The 15421-nt window shown below is 46.5% G+C and overlaps 2 protein-coding genes across 3 annotated transcripts; one reads left to right on the forward strand and one right to left on the reverse strand.

Moving 5' to 3' along the window:
* Positions 1-82: 82 nt before the first annotated feature.
* NECAP1 (NECAP endocytosis associated 1) lies at positions 83-6940 on the reverse strand. The gene is made up of 8 exons (XM_032098907.1): positions 6735-6940; positions 5260-5360; positions 5005-5109; positions 4542-4623; positions 4033-4141; positions 3761-3947; positions 2467-2560; positions 83-2351 (listed from the first exon to the last, which is right to left on the reverse strand). Exons 1-8 carry the CDS (start codon positions 6830-6832, stop codon positions 2303-2305), a joined length of 825 nt encoding a protein of 274 aa, XP_031954798.1. The 5' UTR covers positions 6833-6940; the 3' UTR covers positions 83-2302.
* Positions 6941-9862: 2922 nt separating this feature from the next.
* C3AR1 (complement C3a receptor 1) lies at positions 9863-14796 on the forward strand. Of its 2 annotated transcripts, none has more exons than XM_032098912.1 (2): positions 9863-11470; positions 13394-14796. In XM_032098912.1, the coding sequence occupies exon 2, from the start codon at positions 13438-13440 to the stop codon at positions 14392-14394; it is 957 nt and encodes a 318-aa protein (XP_031954803.1). In that variant the 5' UTR covers positions 9863-11470; positions 13394-13437; the 3' UTR covers positions 14395-14796. The 2 variants fall into 2 exon arrangements, with proteins under 2 accessions (XP_031954803.1, XP_031954802.1); XM_032098911.1 differs by having other exon boundaries at positions 9864-11470; positions 13281-14796.
* Positions 14797-15421: the final 625 nt, after the last annotated feature.

Here is a 15421-nt window from a genome sequence, read left to right on the forward strand (position 1 = left end):
GATCTTGCTGGAGACATGAAGACCTTCAACCTAGAGGCTTCCAAAGCAAAAACAATTTTGACAACTTAGAAGACTCATGACATTCTTTTCCCCAGTATTACTTGTTTAATTACCATTTGCACCAGTACATCTTATGCTTTATATACATATATCTTTAATTTTTGCTTCTTCAGCTTTTCAAATACATAATATATTATCTCCAGAATACTAAGACAATACAGAAGAGGCTCCTAGTTAGTTGTTAATTGGCGCCATGAACTTCCTTGGTTGGGGAATTGATACATAGTTGAAATGACAGGACCTCACAAGGATGTGAGCAAACAAAAAGACAAAGAAAACAAAATGCCAACCCAGCAGAGTCTGTGACTTCGCTTGCAGACTACAGCCATCCACAAATTCAGGAGGCAGGGAGCTGAAGTACAGTGAGACCGCAGGAGTGACTATGAAGGCAGGGGAGCACTGGCAGGGGGAAACACCAAGAGAGCCAGGGAATCAGGGTTAAATGACTACTTAAAATACATCCAAGAGCAGTTTGGTCCCCACTTCTGCAAGTGGAACTGCAGCAGCTTTAGAGCTATTTCAAGAATGTTGCTCCCCAGAGGGATGGTCTAAGTGAAACTGTCTCCAAAATGCCCTCAAGTGTAGCCAGACAAAAATGACAAGACACCTTTGTCAGTACAAGGTGCATATGTCTAACTACTCTTTTAAAAAAAAGCCTCACCAGAAAATTTTTGCCCAAACGGAAAAATTTCCTTGCTAAGGTGTGCTAGAGACACAGAAGTGTTGCTGTGTTGAGTGTTCAGAACAGGAAGAAGCCTTCCAGCAAAGCACCAAAGCCCTAGTGTTCCAGTAAGTGGGTACAGCTGTCCAAGAGTCACTGAGACCACCTTCCCAGCTAGTGTTTTGGCTTCTGAGCCAGCATGAAGAGTAGCAATTCAGCATTGTGAGGTTTCTGGCCTGCCCTGTGAGTTCGCCCAGAGTAATCAACACTTACACCCCAGATCACATCCACAGCTGCTGAAGTACTGTCCACACTGAAGGGCCTCAGAAAACTCTCCCAAAGAAAAAAGTAGAAAGTCATGGCCTTTTACCTCTAACTCCCTTAACCACATAAGAAATAGAGGGGGCTTGGACACATTAAAAAAAAAAAAAAATCTAAGTCCCAATAACCAGCTCACATCCCTGAAAGTTGGATTGAAAGAAAAGTCATAATAAGGAACACAGGTGGGAGAATTTTGCTCCCACAGATCTCAGGATTGAGCCTACTATATATTTCTTGAGTTGAAAAGGGGAAGGAGACTGTCCCTTCACCAGAGAATAATCTATTTTCCCACCATAATTCTTACTGTGGATATGCAATACTTGTAACACAGTGCCAAGTCACAAAACAAGGCCAGGGCTCAGGATAGTGATGCAGGAACATGAAATGCTGAGTGGTGGCAATCACCTGGTTGTCATCTAGTGCAAGTAACTACCAAATTGTAAAACCACGCTTTTTTTTTCTTAAAGCTATTTCCAGTTAAAACAGCTCAGTGACAGTGAGGCCTTTGCTTGGGGAGAAAGGAGTTAAAATGAGTGAAGTTCCTCCAGTGAACCTGCATGCCAAATCAGGAGCCTCGAGGTGTGGTGCCCACCTGAACTACAGCGCAAAGGCAGCAGGTCTACTCAAGGACTTGCATGACTCCTCCCACAGGAGCATGAGGAAATCCAGCACTACCAAGGATTGCACCAAGGACAGAAGAGTAGTGTGTGCATTGGGGAGGGTCACTCCTCACCACAAATGTCAATAATCCAAGAGGGTTTTGTGTTGAGGCAAGACCTATCTCCTTAGAGGTTCCATTTAGCAGGTGTAGCCAAATGCAGCTGTCCTCAGCACCGCAAGCTGCAGGGACTGCAGTCACTACTGAAAGCAGCCACAAAAAGCAACAGCCTAGCCATAGAAAATTTAAAGGACAAGGAACCCAGAGGCACCTACCCAGCCTCCTCCTGTACCCACTTTCTTCAAGATTGTTGCTTTCCCTGTATGGAAACACAGGGAAAAAGAGCTAGGATGTACCATATATATAATGGCCAAGTGGATGGAGGAGATAATGCTACCTCTTTCCTCCCTGCCCATCTTGGGAGGAGTCAGTATGTTCTCTTTAGGTTCAGTGGGATCAAAAATACTAAGTTTAAGTGAAGGTCTGATCTAAAAATGAAGGATTGTCCCAATTTGATTGAAGACTAGAGAGGTTTGTGCCCCCTCTGATCCCATTTGGTGCCTCTAGGTCATCAGTTTGTCCCATTCCACTGCTTTGATCATTCAGAACTGGACCCAGTTGGACTGCTGAGGAGCCTGATTGGGAACAGCACTGAAATAAAAAAAGGAGAATGAAATGAGCAGATCCAGTAAGACTTCTTGACTTACGGTTCTTCCCACGCCCATCAGGACACTACCCTTCTTGTGTTCCATTCATCACAGTTTACCTGGATGCAGTGCTGAAGTCTCCCCAGAGGTCTGTAGTAGCTGATACTGGTGCCTTGGATGCAGCTGCAGGAGCATCTAAGTCTAAAAGAATATCTAAGGCAGAAGAGAGAGAGAAAAAAAATACATCAGGCTTATCAAGAAAACCCCACAGGCATTTAAACTGTCACCTTAAACAAACTCCTGGATGCAGGGGCAGAAAATCTTTGAAGGGACTCCAGTTTTCCCTCCAGGAGTTAGACTTTCTGAGGGGTTTGTTGTAACAGCTTGTCCTTTTGCTCAATGTGTACAGAACCTCCAGCTGACACTCCAAGGGTACGTTGTCTTCAGGAACTTTTCAGTCTCCACTCAGCACACCACATGACAGATTTTTCACTTTATTTATATGTCTCTCCCAGCAGACATAAGGCTCAGACTCAACCCAAGCTCAGCAGTCGTAACAGCTGCCAAACAGGCACCACCTTAACAGTACAAACCATGCACTGGGACCACATGAGCCTACTCAGAAGCTCGTGGTTTCTTCTCGCTCAAACCTGTGGACAGCACTGCTGAAGTCTCTGCCTTCACAAAGGCATCATCAGCTCCCCAGACACCTCTGCATGGTCACACTTTTAGCACAGCATCCAGAAGATTGAAGCAACCTCTTTGTTACAGAATCACAGGATGACTTAAGTTGGAAGGGACCTTCAAAGATCATCTCATCTAATCCCACTGCCATGCCATGAGCAGGGACATCTTGCACTAAATCAGGTTTCTCAAAGCCCCATCCAAACTGGTCTTGAACACTTTCAGTGAAGGGGTACCCACAGCTTCTCTGGACAACCTGTTCCAGGGTTTCACCACCCTCATGGTAAATAACTTTTTCTTTATATCCAATCTAAATTTACCCTCTTTCAGTTTAAGCCTTTACCCCTTGCCCTGTCACTACAGGCCCTGGTAAAAAGTCTTTCTTCATCTTTCTTACAAGCTCCCTTCATACAGTGAAAGGTCCCCCCAGAGCCTTGTCCTCTCCAGGCTAAACAACCTCAACACTCTCAGCCTTTCTTCAAAGGAGAGGTGTTCCAGCCTTCTGACCATTCCCATGGCCCTCCTCTGAATTCCCATGGCCCTCCTCTGGACCCAGTATAACAGGTCCACATCCTTCTTGCACTGGGGACACCGCAGCTGCCAAAGAGAGAAAAACCCTTGGCACACACCATGTCTCAGAGGGCACTGCTGGCACTCGGTTGAACACGGGCTCGCTAAAGCAGCACCTGCCAGTGTCTGAGAGACTGCTGGCTCAGGGCTAAGGTTTACCTGCACTGCTTGCATTACTGGATTTCTGCACAGGTGGTGGTGTGACGTGGTTGGCAATGGCTGTGGAAGAAGGAGGAGGTATAGGAGGGGCTGCTATTTTGCCTCCCGGTGGGGGTGGCAGCAGACTTAGGCCCCCTGATCCAGACACACGGGGCTTGGCTGCTCCTCCTTTCTTTGACATCATGTTCTGTATTAAAAATAAAAAAGAAGTATAAAGAAGAGTTTCCATTGGCATATCCACAGAAAGAAGCAGGGTAAACTGGTCTGCTTACCCCAATGTTTAGTTTGATGGTCTGCCCTTCCTTAAACCCTAAGTCTAATTTGGGACGTGTGTCAGCTTCCTGGGACTCCTTGGAGATTTCAGTCTCCTGCTTCACCCACCTAAAAAGAAAAGAGGAAGACATGAGACCCTGTGGCAAAAATGAACAGTGTTTTAGAAAAATGTGTGGTTTCTCTCTCCATCCCACCAAAACACCTTGCCTTGTCAAACCAGCTACCTCCCTACCCTGGTGTAGCACAGCACAAAGCTGGGAGCACCACAAACCCATGAGGCTGTTTAACACTGCTCCTGGAGCATCACAGGACCTAAGCTTAAGACTTACAGCAGAACCCTGCAGGGGCTCTCAGTTTGCATGACAGCTGGCAGCACACTCAAGTGTCCCTTGCCAGAGTAGGGCTTCAGGGCCACCGCAAGGAAACCTCTGCTAAATGAGCATGCACCACCACCCACCATGTTCTACAGACGAGAGGAAAAACAGCATTCCAGAAAAGCAAAACTCACTTGAAGTGATCCTGCAAAGAGACGTTGAAGTCAAAGGCATCACCCCGATCCGTGAAGCCAATGCCTATAAAAGCACTTCGTCCTAGCAAGGAGACAGGAGGAGTCACTCGAGGTACCCTGCAACTGGGCTACAAATCCTTCTGCTTGTCCGCTCTACCTCTCTCTGACACACCTGCAGCTGGAAGCCAGCAGCTCACAGCAGTTCATTGTCCCTAGCTTTCAGGATGCACCCTTCTCCATATGGGGCATGCTTGGAAACCAAATGCTCCTTCCCAGCCCAGCCCCCAGACTCTGTGCAATGCAGAGAACCTCCTCTGTTTACCTTGCCCTCACACCCCTCCACGCACACCACCTGGCCCTTTCAGCACTCCCAGCACCATTTCCATCCTCCTGGCACACTCCCAGCTCCACCTGGATATCCTCCACCCACAGCACTTGGCAAATACATTGGCCCCCAACTCACCAGTCCCATCCTGAATTCGAATGACAAAGTAGCGGCTGGAATCTGCCACGGTCTCCACTGCAATGCCAGGGTATTGATCTATAGGAGCCTGGGCAAAAAGTTCTCCTGCAGACAAAGAATCAGGTGTTAAGGAGAGCAACTGCTTGCTAAAGCGTGGCCAGGGCTGCCATGCACAGCTCTGGGCAGGCTTAGAAACACCGGCTCACGGGCAGCAATCACAGCCACAGCCTTGCCAAGGCACAGCCTTTCCCTTACCTGAAACTTTATCCTCCAGTTTTATGTAAGCAGTTTTGCCTTTGGAGGTGACACGAAGCCGCCCTGTCCAGTCTGGATGGTCCAGTTTCCAGTCAGATGCCCTGAGAAGAAGAGCAGCTGATCACTGACCGTAATCGGCCTCTCCAATTCTGCCCAGCCATCTCAGCAGAAGTCTCTGCTCCCAAACCCTCAACACCTTGAGTTGCCTCATTCCACTTCCAAAACAAGACATGGGGTCTCAGCTCCTCTCTTGTTGCTGCCAGTTGACACACGACTGTGACTGGCATCTCTGGGTAAAGGGAAAGAGACACAGCCCAGAGAACATCAATTCCTCACCTTTATAAGCTTGCAAAAGAGAGAAGACAGAAGCCCAGAAGCTCACTTGAACAGGAAATCCAAAAGCAACTAATAAGTGACTTCTGAGCACCAGGAGGACCCCAAAAATTAGTTAGTAACACGCTGAAAAGCCACTCCATTATTCTACCCTATTGTTGTAAAAAACCACTGAGTACTTCTGAACCCAGAAGCAGCTGACTTACACCAGGTAAAACGCACACACAGACATTTTGACTGACCCATCCCACTCTTTGCCACAGAGTCTTGTGAAGGAAAAAAAAGAAAAAAAAGGAAAGAGAGAAAAAACCCAACCTACAGAATCACAGAATATTCTAAGTTGGAAGGGACCCACAAGGATCACTGAGTTCAACTCCTGGCCCTGCACAGAACACCCCATAAATGACATCATGTGCCTGAGAGCATTGTCCAAACGCTTCTTGAACTGTGGCAGGCTTGGTCCTGTAAAATCTACAGGATTTTACAACTGGAAACAAATATCCCCGGCCAGGTACAACATCCGCCTACAGTCTGTCAGGTTCAGAGAGTACACAAACCCCCCTCTCCGGCAGGCCTGTGGGCACAGCTTACACAGTCACACTCTGCTGCTTTTGGCTGACCAGAGAAGGCATTTCTAACTGCTGGTCCTGCAGCCTCTTCTTAAAAATCACCTCTAATTCCTCCTGCCTTCCTCCCCGCCACTGCGAGAGCTACCAAGCCAAATCCAACGTGCCGTTATATCACATCAGCGTCACATTCCAGGGAACCCAGCAAACCGGGAGCAGACGTCAGCTCTGCCTGGAAGAGCAGGTTGCGCCCTCACCTCCTGCCCCTGATTAACAGGGCAGCCCCTGCTCCTCCACAGCACGCAGCGGAGGTTCCTCTACTTTCAGGCGCTGACCACCTGCCCACAGGAGGCAACTCCCGCCGGCGGCTCCCCCAAAGCTCGGCTGGAGGGGGCTCAGGGCATGGCCAGACCTGCTCGCGGTCACAGGACACGGCTTTGCCAAGGAGCGAGGCCGGGGCACGGCACGGCACAGCCCGGCCCCCGGCTGCACTACCCGTCCTGCCAGCCCTGCGGGCAAGGGCTGCGCCAGGCCGGGCCGAACCGGGGCGATCGCGGGCGCCGCACGCTCCCTCACCTGTACCCGCGGTTGGAGGTGCGCGGCGGGATGCGGTAGACGTTGACATCGGGCTTGACGCAGAGAACGGACTCATACTCCAGCTCGGCCGCCGCCATGTCGGCCGCGAAGCCCTTCGAGGAGCGAGCGGCGGGAGCCTAGTGACCAGCGGCGCTACCCACGCCCATCTTTGATGAGGGCAGACACCGCCTGAGGGCGCCGGCGCGGCCGGGCGAGACGCGGGCCACGTCGGGGAAGCGGAGGAAGCCATCTTGGATCCTGGCAGCGCGGAGCGGGGGCCGGAGGGCGCCATCTTGGAGCCGCCTCTGACACAGCAGCGGCGTCCGGCGCCATCTTGGGGCCTGGCAGGTCCCGCGGCGGGGCGGGCGCGGCCATGTTTGTGTGGGGCAGCGGGAGGTGCCGGGCGGGATGGCGGGAGGAGCGCGGCTGGCGGTGCCGCCACACGGTACCGACCTGCTCGTCTGGAGCCCTCGGGGGCTGCTCCCCTGCCGCCCTGGGCCAAACCTGGGGGTTTAAGTAACAATGTTTTTTCTGTAGTGCGGGGATTAGGTGGCTTTTTGGTAAAAGAGCAAACCAAAAAGGAAATGCGACACAAAGCACGACAGGTTTTGCTGCTGGAAGTGACGGAAATGCCAGCTATGCAAAGCTTAATTTCAGGAGTGGGTCTTCCCCCAAAATGTGGCCAAAGTCAGGGTGTAGATATTAGTTTATTTATCAAGAATGATAAGGCTGGCAGCATCTGAACCACTCTTTTAATGGTGCTTCTCAGTGGAGACTGGTGTTGAAGTTTACTGCTGTGCAGCATCCTGTGACTGAGTCTCTAAAAGTATCAATGTTTACTCTGAAAAGTGGAAGAAAAGGCATAAGAAAAGTTACAAAATTACATAGAGCCGTGTCTGAGCATTCCGTGTCAAGCACTGGAAGGGGCTGCCTAGGGGGGTGGTGGAGTCACCATCTTTGGAAGTGTCAAGGCAAAAATAATCACTGAAACGTCACTAAGTTTGAGGACTTACTCTTTTTTTTTCTTCTTTCTTTTTCTTTTTTTCTTTCTTTTTTTTCTCCCCTCCCAATAGGGAATAGCATTAGTTAATGCAGACAGAGCCATTTCCAGCCATGGCTGTCTAATCATCATTCTCTATATTTTTTCTTGTTCTATAACTTTGAGATCAAGGACCAGTACAGCATTCAGAATCCAAGAAGCAGCTTACATTTACCTTTTGAATAGAGTTGCTTGTTGACCTAATTTTTCATTAGAACTTCCTACAGTGACTGCTAAGTTCTTTCATTGAGCACTAATAACTTACCGGGAGTACACCCCTCCATGTGCATAGTTACAGTTGCTTTTCCAAATTCAATGATTCACAATCAGCGGTATTAAATTTCACCTACCTCTTTACAGTGCTGTCATTCAGCGTGCCACAGTCCTCCTACAGTCGCTCTAGAAGGAGAGCATCTCGGATGAGGGAGTGGCAAAGGGCCAACTATTATAAGGAATGTGAGGAAAGACTCACAAGCAGCACCAGAATGCTAGGAATACATCTCCCATTCAATTCCATTGAGACTTAACCAGCAGAGGACATAACATTCTTCTGCCTGGTTCAAACAAGCATCTCTGGACCAAAAAAAATACAAAACACTGCCAATAACCACTGAAGTTTAAATTTTTATTTATTTATTACCTTTTTTTTTTTTTTTAAGGATTCAGCAGAGAGGTTGAAATCTTGAAATAGAACATACTTAAAATCAGATTATGAAAGCAATGAAGGATCCATATTCTTCCCACACAGAAATCTTCAATTAAGGAAAACCAAAGAACAGCAGAAGTCTTGGATGGACCTTCCACTGTGTGAAAGATCATAGCTAGCTAGACATGCCTCTGCAGAGAAACAAATGGAAGATTGGAGAGGGGCTGCAAAGCTTTTGAGAACTGCAAAAGTAGAAGAAATATAAAATACAAGTGAAATTCTCAGTTCTTACCAAAGTGTTTCAGAGACAACCTGCTTACTCTTGCAGGGGGGAGGCTTTTTTAAACCCGCTGGTCATGTTTGTAGAGTTGCACATGGGTGTAACTGTTTAGTAGCTGACAGTCTGGTGCGGTTTTGTAGTAACAAACCTGGAATGGCAATACACATGGCAACTTGCATTACGGCTTTACTTGCACTGGCCAGTTGAGCCTGGACATCAAGATAAACTTCAGTCTGAGCATCCTCATGGACAAGCTGATGGTATGTGGGCTAGATAAGGGGATAATGAGGTGGGTGGAGTAGTGGCTGAACTGCTGGGCTCAGGGGGTGGCGGTCAGAACTAAATGCATCTGGAGACCAGTCACTAGTGGTGTCTGGCTGCAGCTGACACTGGTTCCATAATAACTCTTCATTTATGACCTGGATGATGAAGTAACATGCACCCTCAACAAGTCTGCAGATGATACAAAGCTGGTAGGAGTGTGGCTGATGCACCAGGTGTCTGCGCTACCATTTAGAGGAACTTGGACATCCTGGAGAGCTAGGCAGTCAGGAACCTCATGAAGTTCAAGGAGAAGAGAAGAGTTCTGGGGAGGAACAACCCCATGCACTAATAAATGCTGGGGGCTGGAAAAGCACCTGGAAAGCAGCTTTGCAGAGAATGATGATGTTGTGGTCCTGGTGGACAAAAAGTTGAACATAAGCCAGCAACGTGCCCCTTGTAGAAAAGAATGCTGATATCTGCCAGGGCTGGATTAGGAGGAGTGTTGCCAGCATGTCAAGGGAGGGGATCTGCCCCTCTACTCAGCACTGGTGAGGCCACATCTAGAGTGCTGGGTCCAGTTCTGGGCTCTCCACTAGAAGAGAGATGTGGACATACTGAAGTGAAATATGTGGAGAACCACTATGGTAATTAAGGGACTGGTACAGCTGTTATGCAAGGAGAGGCTGGGAGAGCTGGAACTGCTCAGCCTGGAGAATTATAGGATGATTTGGATTGGAAGGGACATCAGAGATTATCTAGTTCCAACCTCCCTACAATGGGCAGGGACACCTCCCATTAGACCAGGTTGCTCCGAGCCGCATCCAACCAGGGGAGAAGAGAGAAGGCTTAGGGGGATTTTTTTATCTGTCTGATGGGAGCACTAATGGAGATGGAAATCGACTCTTCTCAATGGAGCCTGGTGACAGGACAAGTGGCCAGGTAGACACTCTGAAACATGGGAAGTTCCATCTGAACTCAAAAAATCACTTTTTTACTGAGGGTGGTTGAACATTGGAACAGATTGCCCCGGAGAGTTTGTGCTATCTCTGTGGAGATACCCAGACATAACTGGACACAGTCCTGGTCAATCTTCTCTAGATAACCCTGTTTTGAACAGTGGGGTCGGGCTAGACAGTCTCCAGACAGTCTTCCAACTTCAACTAATCAGTGATACTGTGAATTAGAGCCTTTCTCAGCTAACTCAGTCTGTTTATCATGAAGGAAACAGGGAGAGCCAGAGTAAAATACAATGTGATGGTTTGGAATTGACATCAAAGCTTAGAGAAGTTTTAACCTGGAGGATAGAACTGGTGAAGGACCTTCCTGCAAACTAGGGCTTGACTGGCAGGTCCCATGGTGGTGACTAGGCTATGTGTCCCTCAGCCAAGAGGAGCCCATAGGAGTAACCTCCTATCCGCGCTGCCTGTCTGGGCCCGAGGAGTCCCCCCAGAAGCATGGCAGCTGAGAAAAAGATGAAGCTAGAGGAATCTTCCTGTCAGGCTGCTGGCTGCCTATCTATCTTTGTGGGTACAGCTCAGCCCTGGCCTGTCTTTCTTTTTCTGGTTTTGTGTTGGAGGCAGCATCTGTGTCTTTCACAGACACACTCAGGAACAGAACTCTGCTCTGTCATGTTTCATTTTCCAGACCAAAACCAAAATACTGAGGCCGATTCTTGTATGTCTGGGCTTTGTTATTTCTGCTAGCAGTCTTGATTTCCCAAATTGTGAGGGGTGAGGGGGAACCCCCTTGTTAAGCATTACAAATGCCTTGCCCTGGAAGTCTTCTGTTTTTATTGTCTTGCCACATTTTGTGCAAATCAGCATTTCAGTTAACCACTTCTAACTTTTTGTCAGTCAAGTTCCTTTTTAAAAATAGACTTTTAATACCCTGAAAAGTAAAAGGCAGGTGAAAATCCTTTTGTCACGACCAGTCGTGTTTTGCGGAGTACAGTGTTCTGTATTTGATGAAGTAAACTGTGTCAAGCTGGGACAGAAGCTGATCTGGATTGATGAGAATCCTAGAAATGGGATTAGCTAGGTGAATGTGCTGACCTGGTAAGATGTAGAAGTGGCTACAAGACAGTAACAGATCAGACATTTGACAGCAACATGGCAGGGTTTGGACTTATGAATTACTTCCAGCAAAGGTCAGCACTGTGCCAGCAGGAAAGATGTCATTCAGTTTTCTTACAGAATGTAGTAACGTATATGTCTGTGATTATCATTCCTGTGTTTTCTATTAGTGCTTTATTTAGGGCACTATTTTGTTTTGACAGTTTTGAGAAACTTCCTGTGGTTTGACTCTTTATGAGCAGATGATATCTAAATCTTCAAATGACATTCAAATGAGTCATTTTATCAGGGTGGAAGAACACACTTGGCACACACATGCGCATGCAGGAAAAGAAAATGCAGTTCCTAAAATGTCATGTGAGTTTTTTCAGTCGCTCCAGAGACAGGACTGATGGTACTTGCTCCCTGACACACTGAAATAACTGCTTCACTCAGGTAGGTATCATAAGCTGGAGAATTTTTCTCTTCTACTTGCCATTTATTATTCTTCACTCCTGAAAACCTCTCTCCCTCCTCCAGTTTCCCCTTCCATTTTCAAACCACATTTCAGCCCTTCTAGCACTCTTGAAAAACTAGTGTGGGCAGTATCTTCTAATTGATTCATCCCTCAGTTTACTTTGGAGTAGGACTTGTGTTACTATCTTTACAGCATTCCCTGTTTCCCTATCCCCTTCATACCATTTTCTGTAGCTATATGGAGAGGCAGCAGGGTTCAACTCTTGCAGCACTGTTCGCCAGTTGTCCCTCTAAAAGTTGCTTCTACATGGATCAGCAAGACCACAGGAAATGGAAGAAACTTGGGAGAATTTTAAATTAAGCCTCCAGCTTTAAGTTAAGCCTTCCAGTAACTTCCTTCATAGCCTTCCTTGCAGGTCACCCTTACCTACCTACAAGTCTCTTAGCAGATATTACCAAAAAATGGATAAATCACGATGTTTATTGCAATTGTTTATCTCATTTTCTTCTTAGTGAAGGAGTTCTAACACTTACGCATTGCTCCACATTCAGACTGTATGTTATGCAAGAATGAGATTGATGATTTGAATTTTTTTTTTAAATAATATTTATATTTAGCCCTGCATACAACAGTCTCTAGTATTTAAGTACTGGCATGATAGAGGTTAAAAGAGGGTCAGTTGTCTTACTGATGTCTTCTCAGTTGCTTCTGCAGGCTGTATTCAGCTCTTCCCTCTTCAGTTTCCTTGCATTTTGGTAACAGTTTTAGGGACCTTTCAGCAGCACAACTGCCTTCATCAATTCAGCAAGGGTTTACTTAACAGGAGTTTTATAGACAATTATCTTAATGCCTAAAGGATGAAGATCAGGTTCTTTTTATCAGTTCTGTCTTGGCTTTGCTGATTTTCTTTTCCTTTCTAAATTTACTAAGTCCAAGAATAATTGAGCAATTAATATTTTTCCTCTATTAAGATCATAGTTTTAAAATGTCACTTAAGTGTGCTGTAGGTCAGCTTCATTGTCTTGCAATAAGACACCTCATATCTAAAATGGCTCAAGGACATTACTCTGTGTTTTCATTTTTATTTCAACAACTAAATATCTATCTGTTCTTCTTAAACATTCATTTCTTGTCTTTCATAGAATCTTAAACCATTAGTGTCTTGCCTTTCTCCTCATCAAGATAAGCTTTCCAAGGAACCAGCTGACAGCTCAAAACACAAGCAAAGGAAAAGGAAGTGGTCATTGACACTTCCCTAAAATACCCCTTAGCCAACAGAGTTTATGTCCTGTCTATTCTATTTGTAATACCCAGAAAGTGAAGCAGGGTTATTTCAGCAAGACAGGCATTGCTTTCTTAACTTAAACATATTTTGCCAGTTATGACAGAAGAAATTGCTCATTTTAAAGGAAACAGGAACTAAAAATGCTGATCTGCCTTTCTGAAGATGGAAGTCGATCAGGAAACACACCAGGGGACAGCATGGCCATGTGAATAGAGAGGTGCACTTTGCAGACTAAAAAGAACCAGACAGAAATCAAAGGGGGTGACAGAGATAGGAGAACATAAGTGTATAGAGCCCCCTGCTTGAATAGTGGCCTTACATAACTTAGCCACGAGAATGATGAAGGTGTACAATGGGCTTATTAGTAACAAACTTGTATAGACCAATGCCTTTGTACCCTGACAGCTCTGTACTGTCACCTGACTCAGGGATGCTTCAGTAAAGGTTAAGACAGGAACTTGGGGAGAAGGATGTGAATTGCTAATTTGCTTTCTGTTTTATAGCTGCAGAATGCCTCAAGCCCTGGGCAATAGCAGTTCACAGGAACAGGCTGCTGTATATTATGCACCAGAATCAATTGTCTCCATTGCTATCTTCATCATCGTTTTCATCATAGGTATCCCAGGCAATGGGTTGGTGATCTGGGTAGCTGGTCTGAAAATGAAAAGGTCTGTGAACACTGTCTGGTTCCTAAACCTTGCTGTGGCTGACATCATGTGCTGCCTGTCCTTGCCGTTTTCCATTGTTCACCTGGCCCTTCATGAACACTGGCCCTATGGCTGGTTCCTCTGCAAAGTCATTCCATCAGTCATAATCTTCACCATGTTTGCTAGTGTCTTCCTACTCGTGGCCATCAGCATTGACCGCTGCCTCCTGGTGATGAAACCTGTCTGGTGCCAGAACCACCGAACAGTGAAATTTATGTTGCTAATATGCGGCGGCATTTGGATCCTGGCCTTCATTTTCTGCTGCCCTGTCTTCTACTACCGTGAGACAAGCATTTACGATGGCAAAATGGAGTGTCGGTACAATTTCGGAGTTGATGATTATATAGATGATCCTGTAAATGTGTCTCTAAATGAGTTAGGGGAAGAATACTCAACCTACAATGATAGTGACTTGTGGGGAAATACCAGTGAAGGTAATTATTCAGTACCCCTTGCCTATGTGATAATAAACATCACCAGGGTTATCTTTGGCTTTGTGCTCCCCTTTGGCATAATGGCAGTTTGCTACGCCCTCATTGTTTTCAGAACACGTGCAAATCAGTTTCACAAGCCACACAACAGGATGCTGCGAACAATTGTGTTCGTGGTAGGTGCATTCTTCATCTGCTGGGCTCCATACCATGTAGTTGGGGTTCTCTGCATTGTACCTAGTCTTGGAACAGGACTGATGGAGTCACTGATCCTTTGGGATCACCTCTCTACAGCACTTGCATATGCCAACAGCTGCATCAACCCCCCACTTTATGTTTTTGTGGGACGGGACTTCAGGGCAAAGGTACGGCAATCGGTGCAAAGAATCTTGGAGGGTGCCTTTAGTGAGGAACTCACATCTTCAACCCTTCACAGAAGCCAGACTTCAGCAGAGAAGAACCTTAGCAGCACCTTGTAATGCAGGACTTCCTATCACCAGTGTAGAAAGAGCAAGCTATGGCGCTGCACATCAATCACTCTCCACTTAGCAGGTGATTTTGCTCCAGCATGTTTGACTAATCTACAGCTCCAACCCAGGACACTGCAATCATTCCGATCATGACAGATAACCCCCTCTCTATCCTACACTAGAGAGATGGGAAATTGGAAGTACCGAGTAAAAATCTGAGGGATGACTGTGGTGAAGCAGAAGACACAGTATTTTAAACCTACACAGAGTATTTTGAGAAAGCAAGGCTGGCTACAGATTTGTGGTGGGAATCATGTAGTTGGACCTCTCAACTGAGATGAGAATGTTATTTTATTTGCATATGTCTATGTTCTACAGCTCCTGTCTCTGATAAAGTGCAGATAAAACTAACTCTGATGCTGCTCCTCAGAAGGTCATCACATCTTCTCCCTGTGACTCTACTAGGGGTCTGAGGTGGGTGTGGGAATATCTGAAGATTTCCCTAGAGGGTACTGCTACATTTCCTTACAGCCATGCACTAGAACAGCACTTGCCCCAGTCAGCTGCATTGAACTGACTTTTGTGCCCTGGTACACGCCCAATATATTTCTTTGTTCTGGCAAATACATCACTGTAGGGTAGTAACTGGTCAATACACATGCTGTACTTATGTTCATTAGCATGTGCACACTCGCTGTTTCCCCAACACTCCCTCCACCACCAGAGTGCCAAATCTTCCTTAGGAAGTAGTTTGAGATTATCCAAATGTACCTACTGCATTCTGAGATGGCACACAAGCAGAATTTGAGCAACTGCAGTCATTAATGACCCAGATTAGGTGACTGCTGGAATATCAGCCATTTGGCAAAACCCTGGAACTGAGAAGTGATAACCCTGGAACTGAGAAGTGATTTTGACCCCGAGAAGGTGGGGAATGACCATGTTGTGGCTCAGTCACATCAGGCTCTATTTACAAGAGAGATCTGCTTCTTATGCCCTTCCAGCAAAGAAAAAGTTTCATCCAGTCAGGTTGTTT

This window comes from Corvus moneduloides, chromosome 2, assembly GCF_009650955.1.
Source record: "Corvus moneduloides isolate bCorMon1 chromosome 2, bCorMon1.pri, whole genome shotgun sequence".
Classification (NCBI taxonomy): domain Eukaryota; kingdom Metazoa; phylum Chordata; class Aves; order Passeriformes; family Corvidae; genus Corvus; species Corvus moneduloides.

Bases quoted from the DNA above. Each gene is read 5' to 3' on its own strand.
- NECAP1 (XM_032098907.1), bottom strand. From the start codon at position 6,832: ATGGCGGCGGCCGAGCTGGAGTATGAGTCCGTTCTCTGCGTCAAGCCC. The intron at 5,361-6,734 runs GTGAGGGAGCGT...TCTTCTTCTCAG, and splicing joins ACCTCCAACCGCGGGTACAG to GGCATCTGACTGGAAACTGG. The intron at 4,142-4,541 runs GTGAGTTTTGCT...TTTTCTTTTTAG, and splicing joins TCTTTGCAGGATCACTTCAA to GTGGGTGAAGCAGGAGACTG.
- C3AR1 (XM_032098911.1), top strand. From the start codon at position 13,288: ATGCCTCAAGCCCTGGGCAATAGCAGTTCACAGGAACAGGCTGCTGTA.